The sequence below is a fragment of the Arvicola amphibius genome, chromosome 2, assembly GCF_903992535.2.
Source record: "Arvicola amphibius chromosome 2, mArvAmp1.2, whole genome shotgun sequence".
In the NCBI taxonomy this organism is placed as follows: domain Eukaryota; kingdom Metazoa; phylum Chordata; class Mammalia; order Rodentia; family Cricetidae; genus Arvicola; species Arvicola amphibius.
Genome location: NC_052048.2, coordinates 154,978,461 through 154,997,576, shown reverse-complemented (window position 1 = coordinate 154,997,576; position 19,116 = coordinate 154,978,461). Strand labels below are relative to the sequence as shown.

General features: G+C 44.6%; 1 protein-coding gene across 1 annotated transcript in view; it reads left to right on the top strand.

Annotated features, from left to right (window-relative positions):
- The window catches only part of Slc25a13 (solute carrier family 25 member 13), a 186,020-nt gene that overhangs the window by 18,550 nt on the left and 148,354 nt on the right, over positions 1–19,116 (top strand). The window contains exon 2 of the mRNA XM_038319714.2: positions 8,633–8,686. Within this exon, the coding sequence (XP_038175642.1) occupies positions 8,633–8,686 (54 nt within the window). The remainder of the gene's footprint in view (positions 1–8,632; positions 8,687–19,116) is intronic.

The window sequence follows — 19,116 nt, the reverse complement described above, 5'->3', positions numbered from 1 at the left end:
CTATCATCTGTCTGCCTGCCTATTTTTCTATCTATCTATCTATCTATCTATCTATCTATCTATCTATCTATCTATCTATCTATCTATCTATGACAGGGTCTCATTGTAGTCTTGTAGTCCAGGTTACCCTTGGACTTCCCAGTGCTAAGGTTGTAGGTGTGAGCCTCAATGCCTGGTCTGTGCAGCGCCAGGAAAAGAAGCCAGGCTCTTTATATGCTAATCACACAGTCCACTGATGGAAATATGCTCCTAGCCCTCCAATTCTTATGGAACTGTTTTTCTCTTTAACTTTTCATCTTTTGTTATCTAGGTCTGAGTTTAGTTACCTAGTTATCTAGAATGGGCCCGTTACCTTCCCTTTGTCTTTGAGAGCAGAAGTGTCCTGCAGTCTTGTTATCAGCTTGCTTTATTTGGCAGTAGCTGATACTAATCCTTGCCACCATTATGAGATTATGAGGATACTTTTTATTCATTCTAATTGGCTGTTGTTAGGTAACCATTTGAAAGGGAGAAAATAGGGCTTCTTATCATTTTGCCTATTTTGTAAGAACAGATTTAAAACTCAGAGATGTTAACTAACTGGCCTAAGGTCATTAGGCATGGCTGGGTCCCAAGATCTTCCAAACTTCTATTGTGGACACCTGGCAATGCCAGCATCTCCTGGCATCTTTATAAGCCACGGGCATGTAGATAGAAAAGTGTGTCTCTTAGAAAATCTTCGTAGTGTCTCTTCTCAGTTCTTCCTCCAGGGAACATTTAGTGCGATGCTAGCTTCAGCTTAATGACAATGGGGGAGTTGAAAGTGTGTTTAAAGCCTTTTTGGCATAACATAACCCACAGCTGAAACCCCACCATCGATTGCTTAACTGTTACACTTTGCTTTTTAACACCAGATTTTTAATCACGATGCTTTAGAGTGGTTTAACGTTGTCTGCAGCAGAGAGTCACAAGTTACTGAGTTGTTCTGATGAGCGTCGGCAGCACCCTGAAGTGACCTGCCTGTTAATTATCCCGTGGGCCCTCGGGTGCCTGGGAAGGGAATTGTTGAGTGACAGGAACCTTTGAGGGTTGATTGCCCAGAAATGTTGTGGTTGAAGAACGCTTAACTCGGCATTTTGTCTATATACTGAATTTATACCTCAGTCACTTCTTGTATAATTACAGCTCTTCACTTACGAGAACCTAAACTTAACAGAAGGCTCAACTGAGTGATTCGGTGACTTCAGTAAAAAATCATTTTTGTAAATTTGATGAGACACCTCTTTCTTCCCTCAAGGCAATGGTAACTGTGGTTTTAGGGAATTCCAAACTTTCTTTTGCAATAACTGATTGTATCAGTTAAGGTTGACTTGCGGGGAACAGAATCCTCTCTGGCTGGTTTCAGCAGAGGGAGATTTATTACAGACTATTAAATGGCTTATAGAATTTGTTGGGTGGGTGAAGAAACAGACTTGAGGTTGAACTCTTAGGAATTACTTCCAGAGCCTCAGAGCAGAGCAGGCCACCAAGGGAGCCGTGGCCTCCTACACAGTCAGGATGTCTCCTGCCAAGTGGAGGGATGTTTTGGAGGACATGCTATGAACGACGTGGGAGGGCAGGACAGTGTCACAGGGAAACCAGTCACTATTAACAACGGTGTCTTTTCCTTGCCAGTGCTCCCACAATTCTTCTGATAGACAGGCCCTGGGCCATATAGCTGCAAAGGAGTCTGAGAAATGTAATGTTAGCCATGTAGCCTACAGTGCAGGAGGACAGAGAAACAATGTGGGCTGCAGCTGCTGAATTGCTAGGCAACCCCAGGAGCACTTTCCCTTAAGGTTTTGGTCCTCTTACATTGGTTCCGCAGGTACAGACACAGGTTCTACTGGCTCCTTTATTCTCGTCACCCCATGCTGGCTTTCATATGTACAGACGATGGCCTGCTCTTGATGAATCATTTTTTTTTTTGAGACAGGCTTTCTTAGTAGCTATGGAGCCTATCCTGGAACTTGCTCTGTAGACCAGGCTGGCCTCAAACTCACAGATATCCACCTGACTCTTTCTCTTCATTGCTTGGATTAAAGGTGTGCACCACCACTGCCTGGCTCCTTTTCTGGTTTTTACATATCAAAGATAAATATCATTTCAGGTAATCTTTTGGATAAGCAATCCTGCAATTGTTTTGACTTCCCAGATTTCTCGTGTTGGGGAAGTGAGTTGGAAGACACCATCGAAGGACAGCTGGACTGCGGACTGCAGGTCTTGTTTGTGGCAGCTGCTGTCAGGCTGGTATCTCTGAGCTCCCACCCAATGTAATCTTCTGGATAGTTTTTAAAATATGCTATTTTTGTTATTTTTATAGTTTTCCTTCTCTCCCCCCCCCCCCCTCTCTTTGAGACAGGGTTGCTCTGTGTAGTCTTGACTGTCCTGGAACTTTCTCTGTAGAACAGGCTGGCCCCACACTCGTAGGTTTAATGGATTAATTAAAAATGCTTCAGGATCCCTGGTGGCTGCAGTGGTAGAAACGCTGCAGGTCCCCGAGCATTGACAGGCAGCAGGTCCCAACAGCAGCCAGTCCCAGGCAACATCAGTGCAGTTCCCCTAGAGGCTGCAGCAGGTCACAAGGATAGACAGACAGATGGGCATGATACGAGACCACACCGCAGGTCTTCGAAGGCGGCTGGTTCTGGGCAGGGAACCGCAGGCGAGAGACAGACCGATAGGCATGCCATGCAGAGTGATGTTGGATATTTATTTAGTGGATTATGGAAGAGAGAGAGAGAGAGAGAGAGAGAGAGAGAGAGAGAGAGAGAGAGAGAGAGAGAGAGAGAGAGAGAAGCTGCCTCTTTGAGAGGGAGACAGAAAAGGGAGGAACTCAGGCTGTAAGCAGGAAGGAAGTTCTCAGAGGACAGGGAGGGAGTGGGTGTGGCTTGTCTCTTAAAGAGACAGGACAGACTATTACCATAGGGATCTGCCTATCTCTACCTCCGCCTCCTTAGTGCTGAGTTAAAGGTGTGCCCTGCTGCCACCACCACCCAGCTTATAGTTTTAAAGATACAGTTATATCTGTTGTTTTTCTCATCATTGTCGTGAAATACCTAGCTAAAGCAGTCTAAGGGAGGGAGGAGTTCTGTGTTCAGAGGAATATAGTTCATCGTGGGGAGGGTATGGCAGCAAGGGGATCTCTTGGCTGTAGAGGTGGGAGCTTGTTCTTGTCAGGAAGCAGACACTTGACAGAAAGAAGGGCCAGGGAATAAACTTCAGAGCCTGCCCCCCCACACCAGACTTCCTCCAGCTAGGACCCCCTCCCTCCCAGCATCCCCACTAACTGGGACCAAGTCTTCAAACACACAGCTGGTAGGAGAAATATTGTAATTTAACTATAATATACGTATGGCCATTCCAGAGATTCTGAATTCAGGAGCCTAGAAAGTTCCTTTTGCTTTTGAATGCGCCTTTCATCTTTTCAAAACTATTTTAATTACATGTATGTGCGTGCATCTGCATGTGGTATGGACATGTGAGTGCAAGTGCCCAGGCTCAGTACTTCTGAAGGAGCCACCAGTTTCTCTCGATGTCTCGCTCACAGGGACTCTGAGTTATCAGTTGCGGGCCCCTTTGCAGAGAGCGGCTGGCATGATCTGGGGGAGCCTCACATTTTTTTTTTTTTTTTGATTTTTCGAGACAGGGTTTCTCTGTGGCTTTGGAGCCTGTCCTGGAACTAGCTCTTGTAGACCAGGCTGGCCTCGAACTCACAGAGATCCACCTGCCTCTGCCTCCCGAGTGCTGGGATTAAAGGCGTGCACCACCAACGCCCGGCTGGGAGCCTCACATTTTCAGAGCCTCCTGAGAGGAGTGACCCACTTTTCTCTCTTTTCTTCTTTCTTTCTTTCTTTCTTTCTTTCTTTCTCTCTCTCTCTCTCTCTCTCTCTCTCTCTCTCTCTCTCTCTCTCTCTCTCTCTCTCTCTTTCCCTCTTAAGGCAGGGTCTCTTCATCTCGAGGTGGCTTCAGACAAACTTGAGAAGGGTCTCGACTCCTCATCCCCTGACCCTGTCTCTCAAGGACGGGGATTACTATATCCAGCTGTGTTGGATTTGCCCCTACTGCCATCTGTCACACCTACCGACTATTTTGAGAGCACAAGTATGTGCCACTGCAATTTGTGAAAGTAATGAGCCTGGTACTGTGGCTTGGCTCCAGGGTAAGCAAGCCGATTTAATAAACACTCCTATGTGTAGAAATCTTCCCCAGCTATTGGCAATGCTGGTGCCTGTTGAAGTGACAGGGTTTATCTGCTCTGAAAGACACCTTTTTGGTTCTTCCTGTTACATTTTTGTTCCCTTTATGAAAAAGCTAGTTACTGAAGTTGTGTCATTGTTACTTTTTTAAAAAAATGTAACCTAGTTTGTGTGTGTTTTACAAATGCTATTGGTAAGCTAGTCACATAGGTGTGACTAATGTTTATCTTGTTAAAGCATATTGCATAGTTCATGATGCTCAAATGTTACCATCTCATAACATGGACTTTTGAAATTTCCATTCTAAGTTAAATCCTATTAGACCTTTCCCGGTGTATGGGAGTAACAGCCATGCAGCCTGTTGCTTCTTTTTGTCTTGTTTGGAACTGTTGCAACGTGTTATCTGACTGAGTACAAAGTACTCTATTGTGCTGATTTAAATATCAAATGATATTTCATAGTCACTTGCAAAGGACTCTCTTCTTAGATTTGGATTACTTCATTTATGTAAAACAGTACAACTTTTGTTGTAATGTCAGACTCCATTGCACCTCAGTCTTTCAGTGCAGACGATAAAGAATAAGATAATGATAAGTAATGATAACATCAAGTAATTAAATGAATAGTACTTGTATATCTTTACATGTTATTATGTAAGAGGCACACACCCAAATGTGTGTGTGTACTTAGGTGTGCCACCTGGAAACTGTCTCAAGTTTGACAAATCTTCTGAAGCCCAAGCATAAGCTAGGTCTGAAAACTCCAGGCTCTTTGATCATGAAGCACACACTGATCGGGTGTCCTTGGTTGACTTAGGAGGACAGGCCCATTTTTCTGGATAGCTTTGCCCTGCACGTATCTTCTCAGAGCTCCTTCAGCACATCGTAGGTCCCACTGCAACTTGAGTTTATGTGCAGTGGTGTGAAGGTGTCAGATCGCCCAGAGACTGGATTTACACACACGTATGAGCTGCCATGTCGGGGCTGGGCTTTGAACCTGGGTCCTCTGGAAGAGCAGCCAGTGCTCATAACCACTGAGCCATCTTCTCTCCAGCCCTCACTGCAACTTTATATGGTTATCAGTGTGATTGCTCCTCCTTTGCAGGGGATGATGGGGGTGGGGGGGGAGGGGATGGAGGTGGAGTAGGGGGAGGGAAGGGTGTTGAGTAGAAGCCAAAATGGAAATTCTGAATAGCCAGCTAGTGTTTGCCGAGTGGGCAGTAGATGGGGTGACTACATGTGAGATCCAGGAGACTGGTGCTAAGTTTTAAGAAATGATCTCCTGGTTCCATGGTTCTTTGCGCCGGCAAATTCCTGCATGATTGTTTGCCACTTATCACACCTGTGACTTTGGGTTAGCAGTTGCCTTAAGTAAGCTTTGAGACGTGTGTGGGGGAGGATTTGTTGATGTATTACTGTGGCCTTGATGTTCGGTTGGGGCTTTGGTGAGCATCATTTAGAGCCCTGACTTCCCCTTTTCTTTCCTAGTTCTGTCTTCTGAATTGTGAAGTAGGCTACTCATCATTTAGACATGAGGTCATGGGAGAAGACAAATGCTTTTGAATAAGAAATACAAAAGTGATGATGGATGGCGTTTATTGAGTGCTTTAAAATCTGGGCTTTGTTGGTACTTAACAATTTCCTCTTATCCACCTCTTCTCATATATCGACAAGGAAATGAGAGGCAGTCAGAGAATCCAGGCTAACCAGTGAGTCCAGAGGTCAGGCTTGTACCCTGTGTAAGGCCAGTCTGACACCAACGGCCTCTTGGTTTTCACCGGTTATAGCAAGTCTTTCTCTACCCTGCCAGCCAGTTCCCAAATAATGATACAGAGATTCTCCCCCCCCCCCACCCCAAGACAGGGTTTCTCTGTGAAACAACCCTGCCTGTCCTGGAACTTGCTTTGTAGACCAGGCTGGCCTCGAACTCACTGAGATCTGCCTGCCTCTGCCTCCCGATGCTGAGATTAAAGGCGTGCACCACCACTGCCTGGCTGACAGAGATTTTTCGATTATAAAATTTTGACCTATGTCTTAGGCTTCTTTCTAGCTAGTTCTCATAAGTTAAATTAACCCATTTCTGTTACTCTATATCCTGCTACATGTCTCATGGCTGTTGCCTCTCCTCCTGCACGTAGTACAAATACCCCACAACAACGGGTTGGTTTATCTGATAGAGGGTCATTTTGTGTAATCTGGCCTATTCTCAAACTCTAGATCCTTCTGCCGTTGTCTCTAAAGTTGTGGGTTTTCATGTATGAACCACCATGCCAGGACCCAGCCTTGCAATGCAAGCTGCATTTAGAGTGTTGTTCTTTACTCTTGTGCCGTATGTTGCCTCCATGCTGGGTCGTGATGAAGCTGCTTATATTGTGGGGTACAGGAGACTGGAGACTGAGAAAACACAAATGCAAGGGGAAAAGTGGCTTTTCCTCCAATTTAGGGAAAGGAAGTACATGACTCTTTCTGAAACTTGATTTTCCCATTTGTAAAATGGGAAAAATAATGTGTCCTTTCAGACTTTCTGTGAAGATTCAACGATGCTTTGTAAATTAGGGGGTACATTCTTTGGGGGGGGGGTGACTTTGCAGCATTCCCCCCCAGAGAGGTTGTTTGCCTTTGTGTTCTCTAGTGACTGGGTCCTGGATGGGTTACAAAGTGAAGAGTTTGCTTTTTCTCGCAAAGAGGTCCAGTTCTGACCAGGAGCATTGCATGATTTATGTTTTGGGGATCAGGAAATTTTGGTGCCATAGGGATTCAGGCCAGGGAGGTACGTGCTGGACAGCACTGCCTGGTGTCTTTCATATAAAGTGTGTAGTACAGTGAACTAAGCAGATGTGCAAGCATGCATCCAGACAGAGCAAGCCGAGTTCATTGTGTAGAAAGTTTCATTGCCTTTTAAAGGAAAAAACAAACAGAACAAACAAACAAGAAAACAAAACAAAACCACTAGAAAGTTAGGCCAGCACGTGCACAGTCCCCCTTTCCCGTGCCTAGTAAGTAGCCTGTCACGGATGTAGGGTTTTTACCATGATGGGAGGAACGACACCGCTCTAGATGTGAAGGTAGAAGGGGCTTCGTGATACCTTTTCAAAGAGTGTTCATCCTGGTTTCACCTTCCCACCAACAGGGCCTCCTCTTCCAAAACCTGGAGGTCAGCAGCATCATTAATCATGGCTGGGTTGGTTAGTGGTCACCAGCATCATTAATCATGGTTGTGTTGGCTAGTGGTCTTGTTTTCCCTCCGTTACTGAACAGCAAAGGACACCAGCTAATTCAGGGTTTAGGACATTGATAGCGGCAGGTTTTCGGCTGAACTGCAGAGTATTAGTGTTAGTGCAGTGACCATGCAGCTGCTTTCCTGGAGACCACCTCCCATTCCAGTGACTTGTTAATAAATTTATTCCTGACATTGGCGGACCAAGGAGCTCTGGTACTTCCGAAAGACAGAAAAGCCATTGTCTAAAGATCTCAGAAGAGCCTTTGCAAGCACACAGAAGGGATTTAGAACAATTTGCATAAATCTCGTGGATAGGGACATGGCTCCAGTGTTGGTGGTTTCAGGGCCCTGCCTTGGTTGTATCACGAGGTGACTGACACTCTGCTTGCCGAGCACCGCGTCTTCGGCCCACTTTTGCCGACAGGACTGGGTGATAGGACACTTGAATAAGCCCACTGTTTGGTTCTGCATAAGGGTTCTTTTGTGTTGGCCTGGAGCAGTTATGTTCAAGTTTGTCTTGCTTTTTTCCCAGTGATGTTTTTGGACTTTGTGGCCTGGAGAATTAAGCACAACACCTATTCTGAGCTAATCTGTCAAATTTTACTGGTGGAAGGTGACCACGGTCCCTTGAGTTTCTAGAATGTGAAGAATAATAGTCACACCTTTGGAGACTTATGATTTATTAAGACTGGGGAGAAGTGGGGAAGTTCCTTGGCCTTTCTAGGCCGGTGGGTGTACGTGCCGTTCACGGACAAGCTGTGGGAAGCAGTTCCCTTTGGGTCCTTAATATGATTTACAAGTTCACCGACTTTTAAAAACTGTGCTCCTGTGCAGGATTGGCAGACAGGTTGCACTTAATATTTAAATATTCCCGTGTGAGAAGGCATGCATCACCTTTGGGTGTGGTTTAGAAATGCCAGGTGTTCACTAATCTGTTTCAACGTTTTTTCCCTTTTAAACGTTCAACATTCGATATTAAGGGCTTTTCTGGTTTCGCACACGGAATGTTTTCATTTTCGAAGCCGCATCAAGTCCACGTTAAAATCTGGGGACGCGTTTACACGCTGGAGCAATTTGGTACTTGAAGTCCAAAAATGAAATCTACTAATTTCTAACCCAATGTTTATTTTCCCTCCTGCTAGCTTGATTTTTCAGCTTTGTTCTAATAACATAAACATTTTTATGTTTATTTATAGGTGGCTTTAACCAAGAGAGCAGATCCAGCTGAGCTTAGACCAATATTTTTGAAGGTCAGTATAAAGGAATCTATTTTGTTTCTTGTTTAGTTTGTGTTCTATAACTTTAGAAGATTATTTCAAACAGCTTTTTATTTCATTGTTGAAAATTTAAAAATATTCCCCAAAGTATATTAATGTAGGATTCATGAAAGGGATCCTTTATAATTCTGTTTTAAAAATATATGGAAACCGTAAAGATGGATTCTAGTGATGGGGTATGGCTTATATTTTAATTTCTTTCCTGTCATACAGTTAACAGGATTGAGTCATGTGATTCGTTACTCTTGAGTCCTGGATCTCTGAAGGTCCATGGCGGTGCTGCCTTTTCTCCTTGGAAGTTTCGGGTTCTGTGTCAGCATCCTAACGATTCTCCATTCTGCAGAGAGGCTCGACCTCCCTCCCTAGGCTAGAAGAAGCTGCTGGTTTTGCTTTGATCATTGCTGTGGTCATTGTATCCCCATTGCTGGGATGGTTGTAAACACTGGGGTGCCCTAGATACATGAAGAATTTAGTTCCTGGGTTCCCCCCACTCTGTGGTTCTGGACAATGAGTGCTTAGTACACCAAACATCTTCCTTGGCTCTCAAACCTTTTTGTTGTTGTTGTTGTTGTTGTTGCTCAACATAGCCAAAAAAGAAAAAGCTTGTTTTGTAAAGACAATAAAAACAAAAAACCATCTGGGCCTCTCTAAACATTGAAAAGACAGCGCTTGCAAACCAAAGTCTGCCAGGTGTGTGGAGCGGGCAGCAAAACTTTAGCGCTCCACTTAATCAATTGCTAGAGAATGGCTGTGATGTCGGTGTTTGGTTTGCAACGTGAGTGTTGTTCTTGGGGAAACTGCTAGCCAAGGTCATATCTGGATGGAAAGAGGCATCAAAGCATCAAATCAGGAAACTGATGTATACTGACTATGATATAGAAAAGTGTTGATTACACGGGCCTCACTTTTTTTATAAAAAATATTTTCTTTTTTCTTTTTCTTTTTTTTTTAAATGGAGGACTTGAATTGTGGCTTAGTCTAAGAACACTTGCCTACCATGAATGAGGCCCTCCCTGGCTATCACCCTTAGTACTGAGGGAGGGAGAAACAATAAGAAACTTGAGCTCTGACAGGATTTTGAGGTTAAGAATAGTAATTTAGCTTTCCTTTAATACCAGCATTCAGGAGGCAGAGGCAGAGGCAGAGGCAGAGGCAGAGGCAGAGGCAGAGGCAGAGGCAGAGGGAGGTGGGTCTCTGTGTAAGCCAGCCTGGCAGACAAAGCAAGTTCTGGTGTAGCATGAATAATAAAAACCCAGAGACATGGGCTAGAGAGATGGCTCAGTGGTTAAGAGCACTGACTGCTCTTCCAGAGGACCTGAGTTCAATTCCCAGCAACCACATGGTGGCTTACAACCATCTGTAATGAGATCTGGCGCCCTCTTCTGGCTTGCAGGCATACATAGAGGCAGAATGTTGTATATATAATAAGATAAATAAATTTAAAAGAACAAACAAACAAACCCAGAGACAGATATTGGGGTTTAACCTGAAGGTCAGAAAAACAAAACAGCCAGGCACCGGCCCTTGCCTTTATCTCAGTCAAAAATGGTGATATTGCCTCCAGGAATCCTCAGAGTGAGACTGCACCTGAGAGTTGGCTCCTCCCATTTTATATTCCTGGGTTTAAAGGTGTGCATTGCTACCACTCGGTTTCTACAGCAAACTAGTGTGGCTACTCGGATTACTGGTTTGTGTCACCACTGCCTGGTCCGTAAGGCTGACCAGTGGGGCAGTTTTACTCTCTGATCTTCAGGCGAGCTTTATTTATCAAAATACAAATGAAGTAACACTACATTCTAGGACACCCAGTTCTGTGTAATAGAAACTCTGTCTCAAAAACAAAACGAAACACAGGTGTGGCCTCTGTGAGATGTGCATTGACGCGGTGCCAGACGGCAGTGTGAAGGTAGAGATTTGCGCAGGAATCTCATCTCTGGCGGTGGGCGGAGATGACTGGCATTGTGAAAACATTTGAAATTAGGAAATGGAATATTAGCCTTATTTCACTATTTTTCTCTAGTTTGTATATCTGAATTTCATAATGAAAACCAGGAAAAATTACTTAACGTATTGACTGGTGTGCACTGCCAAGCGCCTGACATTGCTTAGATCGACTCAGTAAAATTCTTGAAATTAAATGAGGCAAATACAGGGAAAATGGTCTGAAGAGGTGGCTCCTTGGTTAAGAGGCTGAGGGTGCTTCCTGCTCTTTCAGTGCCCAGATCCAGTCCCAGCACCCATTCCAGGCAGCTCAGAACTTCCTGTAACTAGTTCCAGTGCATCTGACAGTCTGTGGACATTGGACATTGAGGGCACTTAAACTCACACAGGCACACAGACATATACATAAAAAATAAATAGTTAAGACACACACACACACACACACACACATACACACGCAGGAAACACAAAGATCCCAAAAGAAAAATTGAATATAGACATTTTTCAAGGAGGAAAGAAGGTTAATTTTGCAAGGATGTTTGGAATTTATATACATCATATACACACACATCCATCCCCATCCCTCTCTCTTTCTCTCCCCCCTCCCCTTTTACATTTGCTTGTAGCCAAGAAGAACCAGTACAGAATATTGTAAGGTAGCAAAGGGTCCCCAGTGATGGAAATCAAGAAAACGTTTGATATTCACGCCTTTCTTATGTTAATGTCTAGGGACTGGAGAGATGGCTCCAGCTGGCCCAGGGAAATCCCCAGGTAGGGTCGGAGCTCTGGCCGACCACGGGTTGGGGGTGGGGTTTCTATGCAGATGGGCCTCAAAGCTGGGCCTGTAATCTTTGGCAGTAGCTAGGAGACTACGTGACTTTTGAATGAGGGTTTTTTTATGGTTTAGCCGTCTGAGGCGATGTGGGGGAGGAGATGGGTAAACGAAGAAAACAAAATCAGTGGTTTGTAGAAAGGAATTTTGGATATGGCACAGGGTCTGGTGACCTCATCAGGACGGAACAGTGTGGGACCAACTCAAGTCCGCCTCTGCTCAGCACGCTGAGGAACTCCTATTTGCTGTCTAGTGTGGGTGATGGTTGTGGTGAAGGAAGGGGTAAAAGGAGAAAGAGGCGCCGGGGGTGGGGGGGGGTGGGGGAGGGGGCTGTTAGACTGGACCTGTAGGGATGCTCATCGTCAGGGATGCTGATGTGTCTACTGTGTCTTTTCCTCTTCATGAGTTTTTCTGACTTGATCTTCTCTCTAGTGAGAACTCTGTGGGAAATGTCGCAGCCGTCTCTCTGCGGAACTAGGCAGGAGGAAGGGTTCTGGTGCAGTAGGAAGAAAGGAAACGAGCCCCAGCTGAGCTCTGGATACTAGGTGTCTGGGTCATAGCGTTGGCAGTCCTGGAGATGAGAAAGCCATGGACCTGAGCAGATGGGGGAAGAGAGCTGGCTCCTAGAGAAAGGAAGTGTCCATGCTTCTGGCTTTGTACTGCATGATTTTGAGAAAAGTGAAACGCAGTCTTGTGTGTCTACCCTTTTTGAGGTTGTCTGTTGGATAAATCATGACTCTTGTCCTTAAATATTTCATGGTGTGTATTTAAGAAGACAGAACCTTGGTTATGGTTGATAAGTAGGACACAACATTAATTTGCCGGGAGATTTTTGTGAAACCAGTTATGTCTTCCTGTGGAGGGTCATCAAAGGGGCAGAAACAAGGTTTGAGCTGGGATTGAGAAAGAATAGGTGATTATCAGCTAGAGAAGTGTATGAAATTTTTTCCAGACAAAGAGAGTACCATGAACACCATAATTTAGTGGTCCAGTTTTGGGTAATGGTTAGAGAGTGACTGGGGTGTTGTACTTGATTGGTAATATGCCAGGGGAAAACATTTCACCTTGAGGGCCATTCTTGGGGAAAGTTGCAGACAAGGTTGTTTTTATTTATTTATTCATTCATTCATTCACTCTTTCTTTCTTTCTTTCTTTCTTTCTTTCTTTATTTGGGTTTTTGAAACAGAATTTCTTTCTCTATGTGGCTTTGGAGCCTCTCCTGGAACTCACCCTGTAGACCAGGCTAGCCTTGAACTCACCTGTCTTGGCCTCCCAAGTGCTGGTATTAAAAACATTCGTCACCATTGCCTGAGTGGTAGGGAAAGTTTTATCTGGATGTGGAAGCTGAGCTCCAGACAGTCGGTTTTGGTTGTAACCCCAGTAGCATCTTTGCTGTAGCTTCATGTTAGTTTACAGAGATTTGCCATTGAAATCAAGTGCTGTGATGGATGCTATGCGAGGGTGAGCAAAGGAGAAACACGTAGACGACTGTCTGGGAGGAGCTCAGGGTAGCGCAGGTCAGTCTTCCAAGCACCCAGCAGGCAAAGAGACCAAATAAGCACACTGCTAGGGTTCAGTGTGCTGAGGGGAGGGGCTGTTCGGGAGAGAAGGTGACCATGGGGAGGCTTTGGGAGAAAACCTCTCTGGGCTGAATGAACTTGTTTATTCTGCAGTTTTTAAATTTTGAATTTTTAAAATATGATTATTAGGGAAGGTGCCGTGCAGTAAAGGGTGTGGGAGCAAGCAGGGTTGGGGTGGGCATCATTGCAAGCTTGCTGTGACAGTCAACAGGTGGAGGCCATGACAGTCAACAGGTGCAGGGTGGTGAAAGTCTTCTGAGTACTTCAAGCACCAAGAGGCTGGGCTTGGGGTTGGGCTAGTTCTGTGGCTGTAAGATGGCCGACCCTGAGGTGGCCGACCTTGAGAATGACCCTTTTAGATGTCCCAATTAAGCTCTTGGTTGCAGGAACAGTGACTAGTGAGGTACCTACCTACTCAGGGATACCTTGAAAGAATAGTTGAAAGCGATTGGTCTTTGTTTGGAGTCAGGGTCTCAGTTCATTGCCTTGACCATCTGGAGACTCACTGTGTAGACCAGGCTAATCTTGAACACACAGATCTGCCTGCTTCTGCCTCCCAGGTGTTGGGATTAAAGGTGTGGGCTTCCGTGTCCAGCCTGACTGACCTTTTATAGTGGAGGGGGCTGGCTGTGTGACTGTGTCTACTGTGTGCACAGAGACACCAGTCACAGAACAGGGAACGGGGAGCTCCAGAGGATGAGATGTGTCATCTGCAGAAATTGGGACAATGAGTAGAACAGGGGCCAGACATGAGAAGGAGGATGCACTGAGATATATGTGGAATTTTAAAAAGTAGTTTATTTATTTTTATTTTATGTGCATTGGTGTTTTGCCTGTGTGCATGTCTGTGTAAAGGTGTCCAGTCCCCTAGACCTGGAGTTACAGACAGTTGTGAGCTGCCAAATACCCATATGCTGGTATTTGAACCCAGGTCCTCTGGAAGAGCAGTCAGTCCTCTTAACTGTGAGCCATCTTTCCAGCCCCTACATGGAATTTTAGGCTTGGGCTGGCAGCAGAAGCGTGGCATACACCAGGAAATGTTTGTAGGAAAACTTGTGTTTGAGGGTCTTTTTCCTTCCAGCGAGTTTTCATCATTGTTGAAGATTTAGGAGGCTGATCCGTAAAGAAAGGTGACCGTGGATCTCACCATACAGATGTCCCTCTCTCTCTCTCTTTCAGTTGTTTTCATGTACAGGAAATAAAATACTGCCTTGTTTAGTTCCCGCCTACAGTATAACGTGAATCCCTGTATGTATAGCTGTTTCTCTCTAAGCTTTGAAACTGTGCTGTTCCTAGCTATGACTGATGTCTGGGGCTTTATCTGGTGGTTCTATAATTGTTGTCTGGTTGCCCCCTCTCATTGGCTGTCATAGCAGCACTGTAAGAGTAGGACTCCCCCCCCAATGGTGCTGCGTTTTGAACTCCGCCTTGTCCCTTCTAGGCAAGCAGGCTGCCATTTGTGCTCTCTTGTCCATGTATTTTGAGTTGGAATGTGGAAGTATATTTTTCCACATTTATGTTAGCAATTTAGACTATTATTTTTGAAAAAAAAAACACCCCCTTTTCCAGTTAGTGGAAAAATTGTATGTTATTTAAAATTTTTATTTTTAACACATAACAGCACATTAAAATGAAAGCCTTAGGATGCTTGAATTTTAACTTTTTATTGTGACAGTTTTAAACAGAAATAGAATTGTAAAGCAAACACCTACATATTAGACTTTAATTTAAGTGAATGTCACATTTGTTTGTACACTTTCACACATACTTTGCTAACTTATTTCTTTGTTCATCATTTATTATAATTCACCTTGGTGCTGGAATATGCATCCTCAGTTAATAAACACACTTTCGTTTTTACATTGTGGACTCGGTTAAGAGAAAACCAGTGATTCCTGAAACAGCGAATATCAGCTGTCGGTGTTCTTATTCTGTTTTGTTTTCTTCCATCCTTGGAACAGGGAGTCAGAGGCAGGTGACGACCTGGTGTGCACAGTGATTCTCTGGCTGAGAGAATGTCAAAGAGAATTTGCCCTTCAGCCCCAGGAAGTGAGTGACTCCTGGCAAACGCGTGATAAGTGCTTTGACCCAGGTCACCACTCCCAGGATTTTATTAACAAGCCAGTGGGGAGCAGGCCAGATAGCACTCCTGTCCTTGTGGAGCGGGCCCTCCAGGGATGGGTTCCTCTCAGAGTCCTCTTTCAGTGTGCTGTAAGCAGAAATACAACATAATTGAGAGAAGTATAAGAGCCTTCCTAAGCGTGCATTTCATCATCTTAAAACTACACTCAAAAAACTGGAAGAGAGAGGCAGGCGGATCTCTGTGAGTTCGAGACCAGCCCGGTCTACAGAGCAAGTTCCAGGACAGCCAGAGAGGGCTACACAGAGAAACCCTGTCTGAAATATCCGCAGAGAGTATGAATGGTGTTCTAGAGATGTGGCGGCTCTAAGAGTCTCTTCCTCAAGGACAACCAAGCTGTCTTTGTCTCACCCCATACATGCTTTTTTTTTTTTTTACTGTGGTTGGTCTGTGTCCATGGTCCAAGAGACAACCTTTGACATATGTACTTGAATCAAAGTGAGCCATCCATGCTTTGGACGAGCCTGTTCTAAGCTTAATGAAACTGTATTCTGTATCTTAGTTTAACCTCATTATTATGTTGTTTTTTATTGTGTGACTGACAGTATGACAGCAAATTATGTTTCCAGCTGTTGGGCATCATCTGGGCTTTTTTTATATACATATATAACATTTTGTGACATGAATCACCTTGCTGTGAATCCCTTAACGTTTTTGGTGGTGTAACTCATTTTGTTGGGAGATTTCCTTCTGATTGAAATCGCTAAGTCTGTGGTGATTTGTCTTAGGCGTAGTTATAGTAGCGGTGCCCAGCAGTTCCCTAAAATGGTTTGTCAGTTTATTTATTTATTTATTTATTTATTCAAATATATCTACTTAAAAATATTTATTCATTCTTACATGCATTGGTGCTTTGCCTGCTTATATGTCTGTGAGGGTGCCAGATTCCCCAAGCTGGAGTTTCAGGGAGTTGTGAGCTGCCTTGTGGGCTCTGGGAATTGAACCCGGATCATCTGGAAGAGCAGACAGTTCTCTCCAACCCCGGGTCATTCCCAGGGTTATCGGTTTATTTGTATACAAGTAGCATGTGGGAGGATTCTGCTTTTTTTGTTTTGTTTTTTGGTTTTTGGTTTTTCGAGACAGGGTTTCTCTGTAGCTTTAGAGCCTGTCCTGGAACTAGCTCTTGTAGACCAGGCTGGCCTCGACTCACAGAGATCTGCCTACCTCTACCTCCCAAGTGCTGGGATGAAAGGTGTGCGCCACCACTGCCTGGTGAGTATTCTGCATTTTTGCCAACATTCATTATCCTTCATTATTGTGTGAGTGAGTAGTGTAGTTCACTGTAGTCTGATCTTGCATTTCAGTTAAAAATGTGTCTAGGGTCCACAGCTTGACAATGATTCCAAAGGTCATTTGGGGAAAATTCGAAGGGCCAGGAAAAGCTCCAGGAGAAAGTAATACAATATTCTGAGCCTTTCATTGACTCAGAATATATTTTGAACACGTTTCACGGCCAGGGAGCAGTCTGGGAATTTATGGAAACAACAATGAAAATACAGGCAAAACGTCCTGTCTTGACAGAGCCCTCCCTGCAGTTGCGGCAAGTAAGAGTCACTGTTCCCTTGCAAGGACAGACAGGTCAACAAGAAAAGGATGGTCTTGGACCATCTCCCACTGATCAGAACTGCCAGACCATCCTTTGTTCATGGTGATGTTCCTGGCAGCTCCAGAGTGCACGCTGGCCCAGGAAGCCATTCCAGCCTGTCAGAACTGAAGCTGCTACAGCTGGAGCCTGCGTCTCCATGTATTCTCTTGTGACCAAATGAAAATTTATGAGTGAAAAACCTGCATCCCAAAGAATAGGGAAGGGAGAGACTGGTTTGTGGGCCTGGAAGAACCAATAGATGGAGTGGAAGAAGCTAGAGCTGGAAGAGCCTTGTGTCAGACCACACACACACAAGGCACTGATATGCTAATGGTCAGTAAAGGCGTGCTCCAAAGCCAGGAGAGAAATCACGTTGGTTTTTAACCTTGAGAAAAGACTAGCTTTCTAAGGTCAGAAAGGGAACAGAAGCATTTACAAAGGGAGAGAAAAAGCCCTTTAGTCTCAATTACATAAAAATGTCAAAGCGAAAAAGTACTTGAAACAAATCTGACCCCGGGAGGGGGCGAGAGCATCTTCTCGCACTGTTGGCGGCAGAGGAGATTGGGAGAGTCGTTCTGGAGAACAGCTTGATAACAAGTGCCGCTGCCCGCAACTTCCTGTCCTGTAACTCAACAGTTTCTTCTTTTACTGGGTCTAGTTTTTGAAAATAGTCAGGAATTTGTACAAATATTATATACAAGAATGGCTATCTTAGGTTTCCTTACAAAATAACCCGAACTGGAAATAATCTAAATGTGTACCAGCAGGAGAAAAGTTAAATTGTATTTTACAGTAAATTAATCACTATCATAGGGTTATATGTACCTTGGAATAACCAAACCGTAGGATTGCTGTCATCAGCAGTCACAAACATACCCATCCATTTCAAGCTTGTTTGTCCTCATTTGGGGAAAAAACTCACAGTAAATTCTTTCTTGCCGACGTCCCCTTGGCCCTGAACTAAATGCCACTGAAGGATGGTGGTATCATGGGCTCTCTTTTTCTGTACTTTCTCTCTGTGAAACATGCTTAGAAGATGGACCCCTTCCATTTACCACGGCCTCCCGTAGGCAGTGGCCAGGGCTGGGTGAAAGAGAATCCTCGTGACATCCTTGACTTGGGCCTCACCAGCAGCAGATGCCTCTCAGTGAAACAGGATTAAAGAAATTACCTTTACAATAGCAAAAACAGGAGCCAGCGGAGGGGTTCAGCGGGTAAAGGTGCCACTAACTTGCTTTCTTGAGTTTCACCCCCAGGACTCAGGGGTGGAAAGGAGACTTCTGACTTCCACAAGTTGCCCTATGGTTTCCACATGGATGCTGTGGCATGTGTATATAATGCATACACACATACATATACACACATATATGTACATACATGCATATACACACATATGTACATACATACATAAATGTATTTAAAAAGCAAAACCAAAAGTGTGCTTATTATGTTCTGGTCATCATTCTTACTGTATTTCATTATTATCTTGTTTGCTTCATGCATCAGCCAACTGGAGCTGGTAATATAATAATACCCATTTTGCAGATGAGGCATCAGAGTCCAGAAAACTTTAAATGTCAAAACTTTCAGGTGGTAACAGGCACAGCCCTTAACTTCAAGATTACAAAGTCTGTTATTGCACCTCATTGCCCTGTGCCCCTCATTACTCTGGCTGCTGGTGTGGTTCTGATCACCTAGGAAGCTCCGGCATCTTGTTCTCCCCTCCCTTTGCTCTTTTGTCTTTGGAAACGGGAAATCTGCTTCTGCCCCACAAAGATACCAGCCATCCACAGGTTTATTCTCAGCATTTCCCAAAACGTGGGCGTCCCCAGAACAAGACACAGCCAAGTCCCTCTTGCCTAAACCGGACCGAGTCCGAGAAGAGCATCCCGGAGGGGAGTCCTGTGCCTGTGAGTTCCTGTGTAGCCTGAGTGAGAGGACATGGACCAGGGCAGATTTAAATCTGCTTCTGATATAGGGAGCTGTTGTGTGGCTCCCGGCTGCACTCCAGCTCAGTCCGCCATCTTTTCTCGGAGACTGTCAGCCTCCATGATCTGTGGACAGATGAACCCAGGGCTGCTAGAATTTGAGTGAGTTATTTGTACAGTCCAAGACTCTGGAATTGGGCAGACCCCAAGCTGTCTGGGACTCCAGCAAAAGGCTGGAAGGAGCAACTTCTATAAAGTACTTATCGGAGCAAAATAAAGGAAATAGGTTTGATTGGCTAAAGTAGAAAGCCAGAGTCCCTTTGGCTAAGCTTCAGTTTTGTTTCTGTGTTTGCACTGCATTGGGCTTTGGTTTCCCACATAGGAAGGCAAGGTGTAG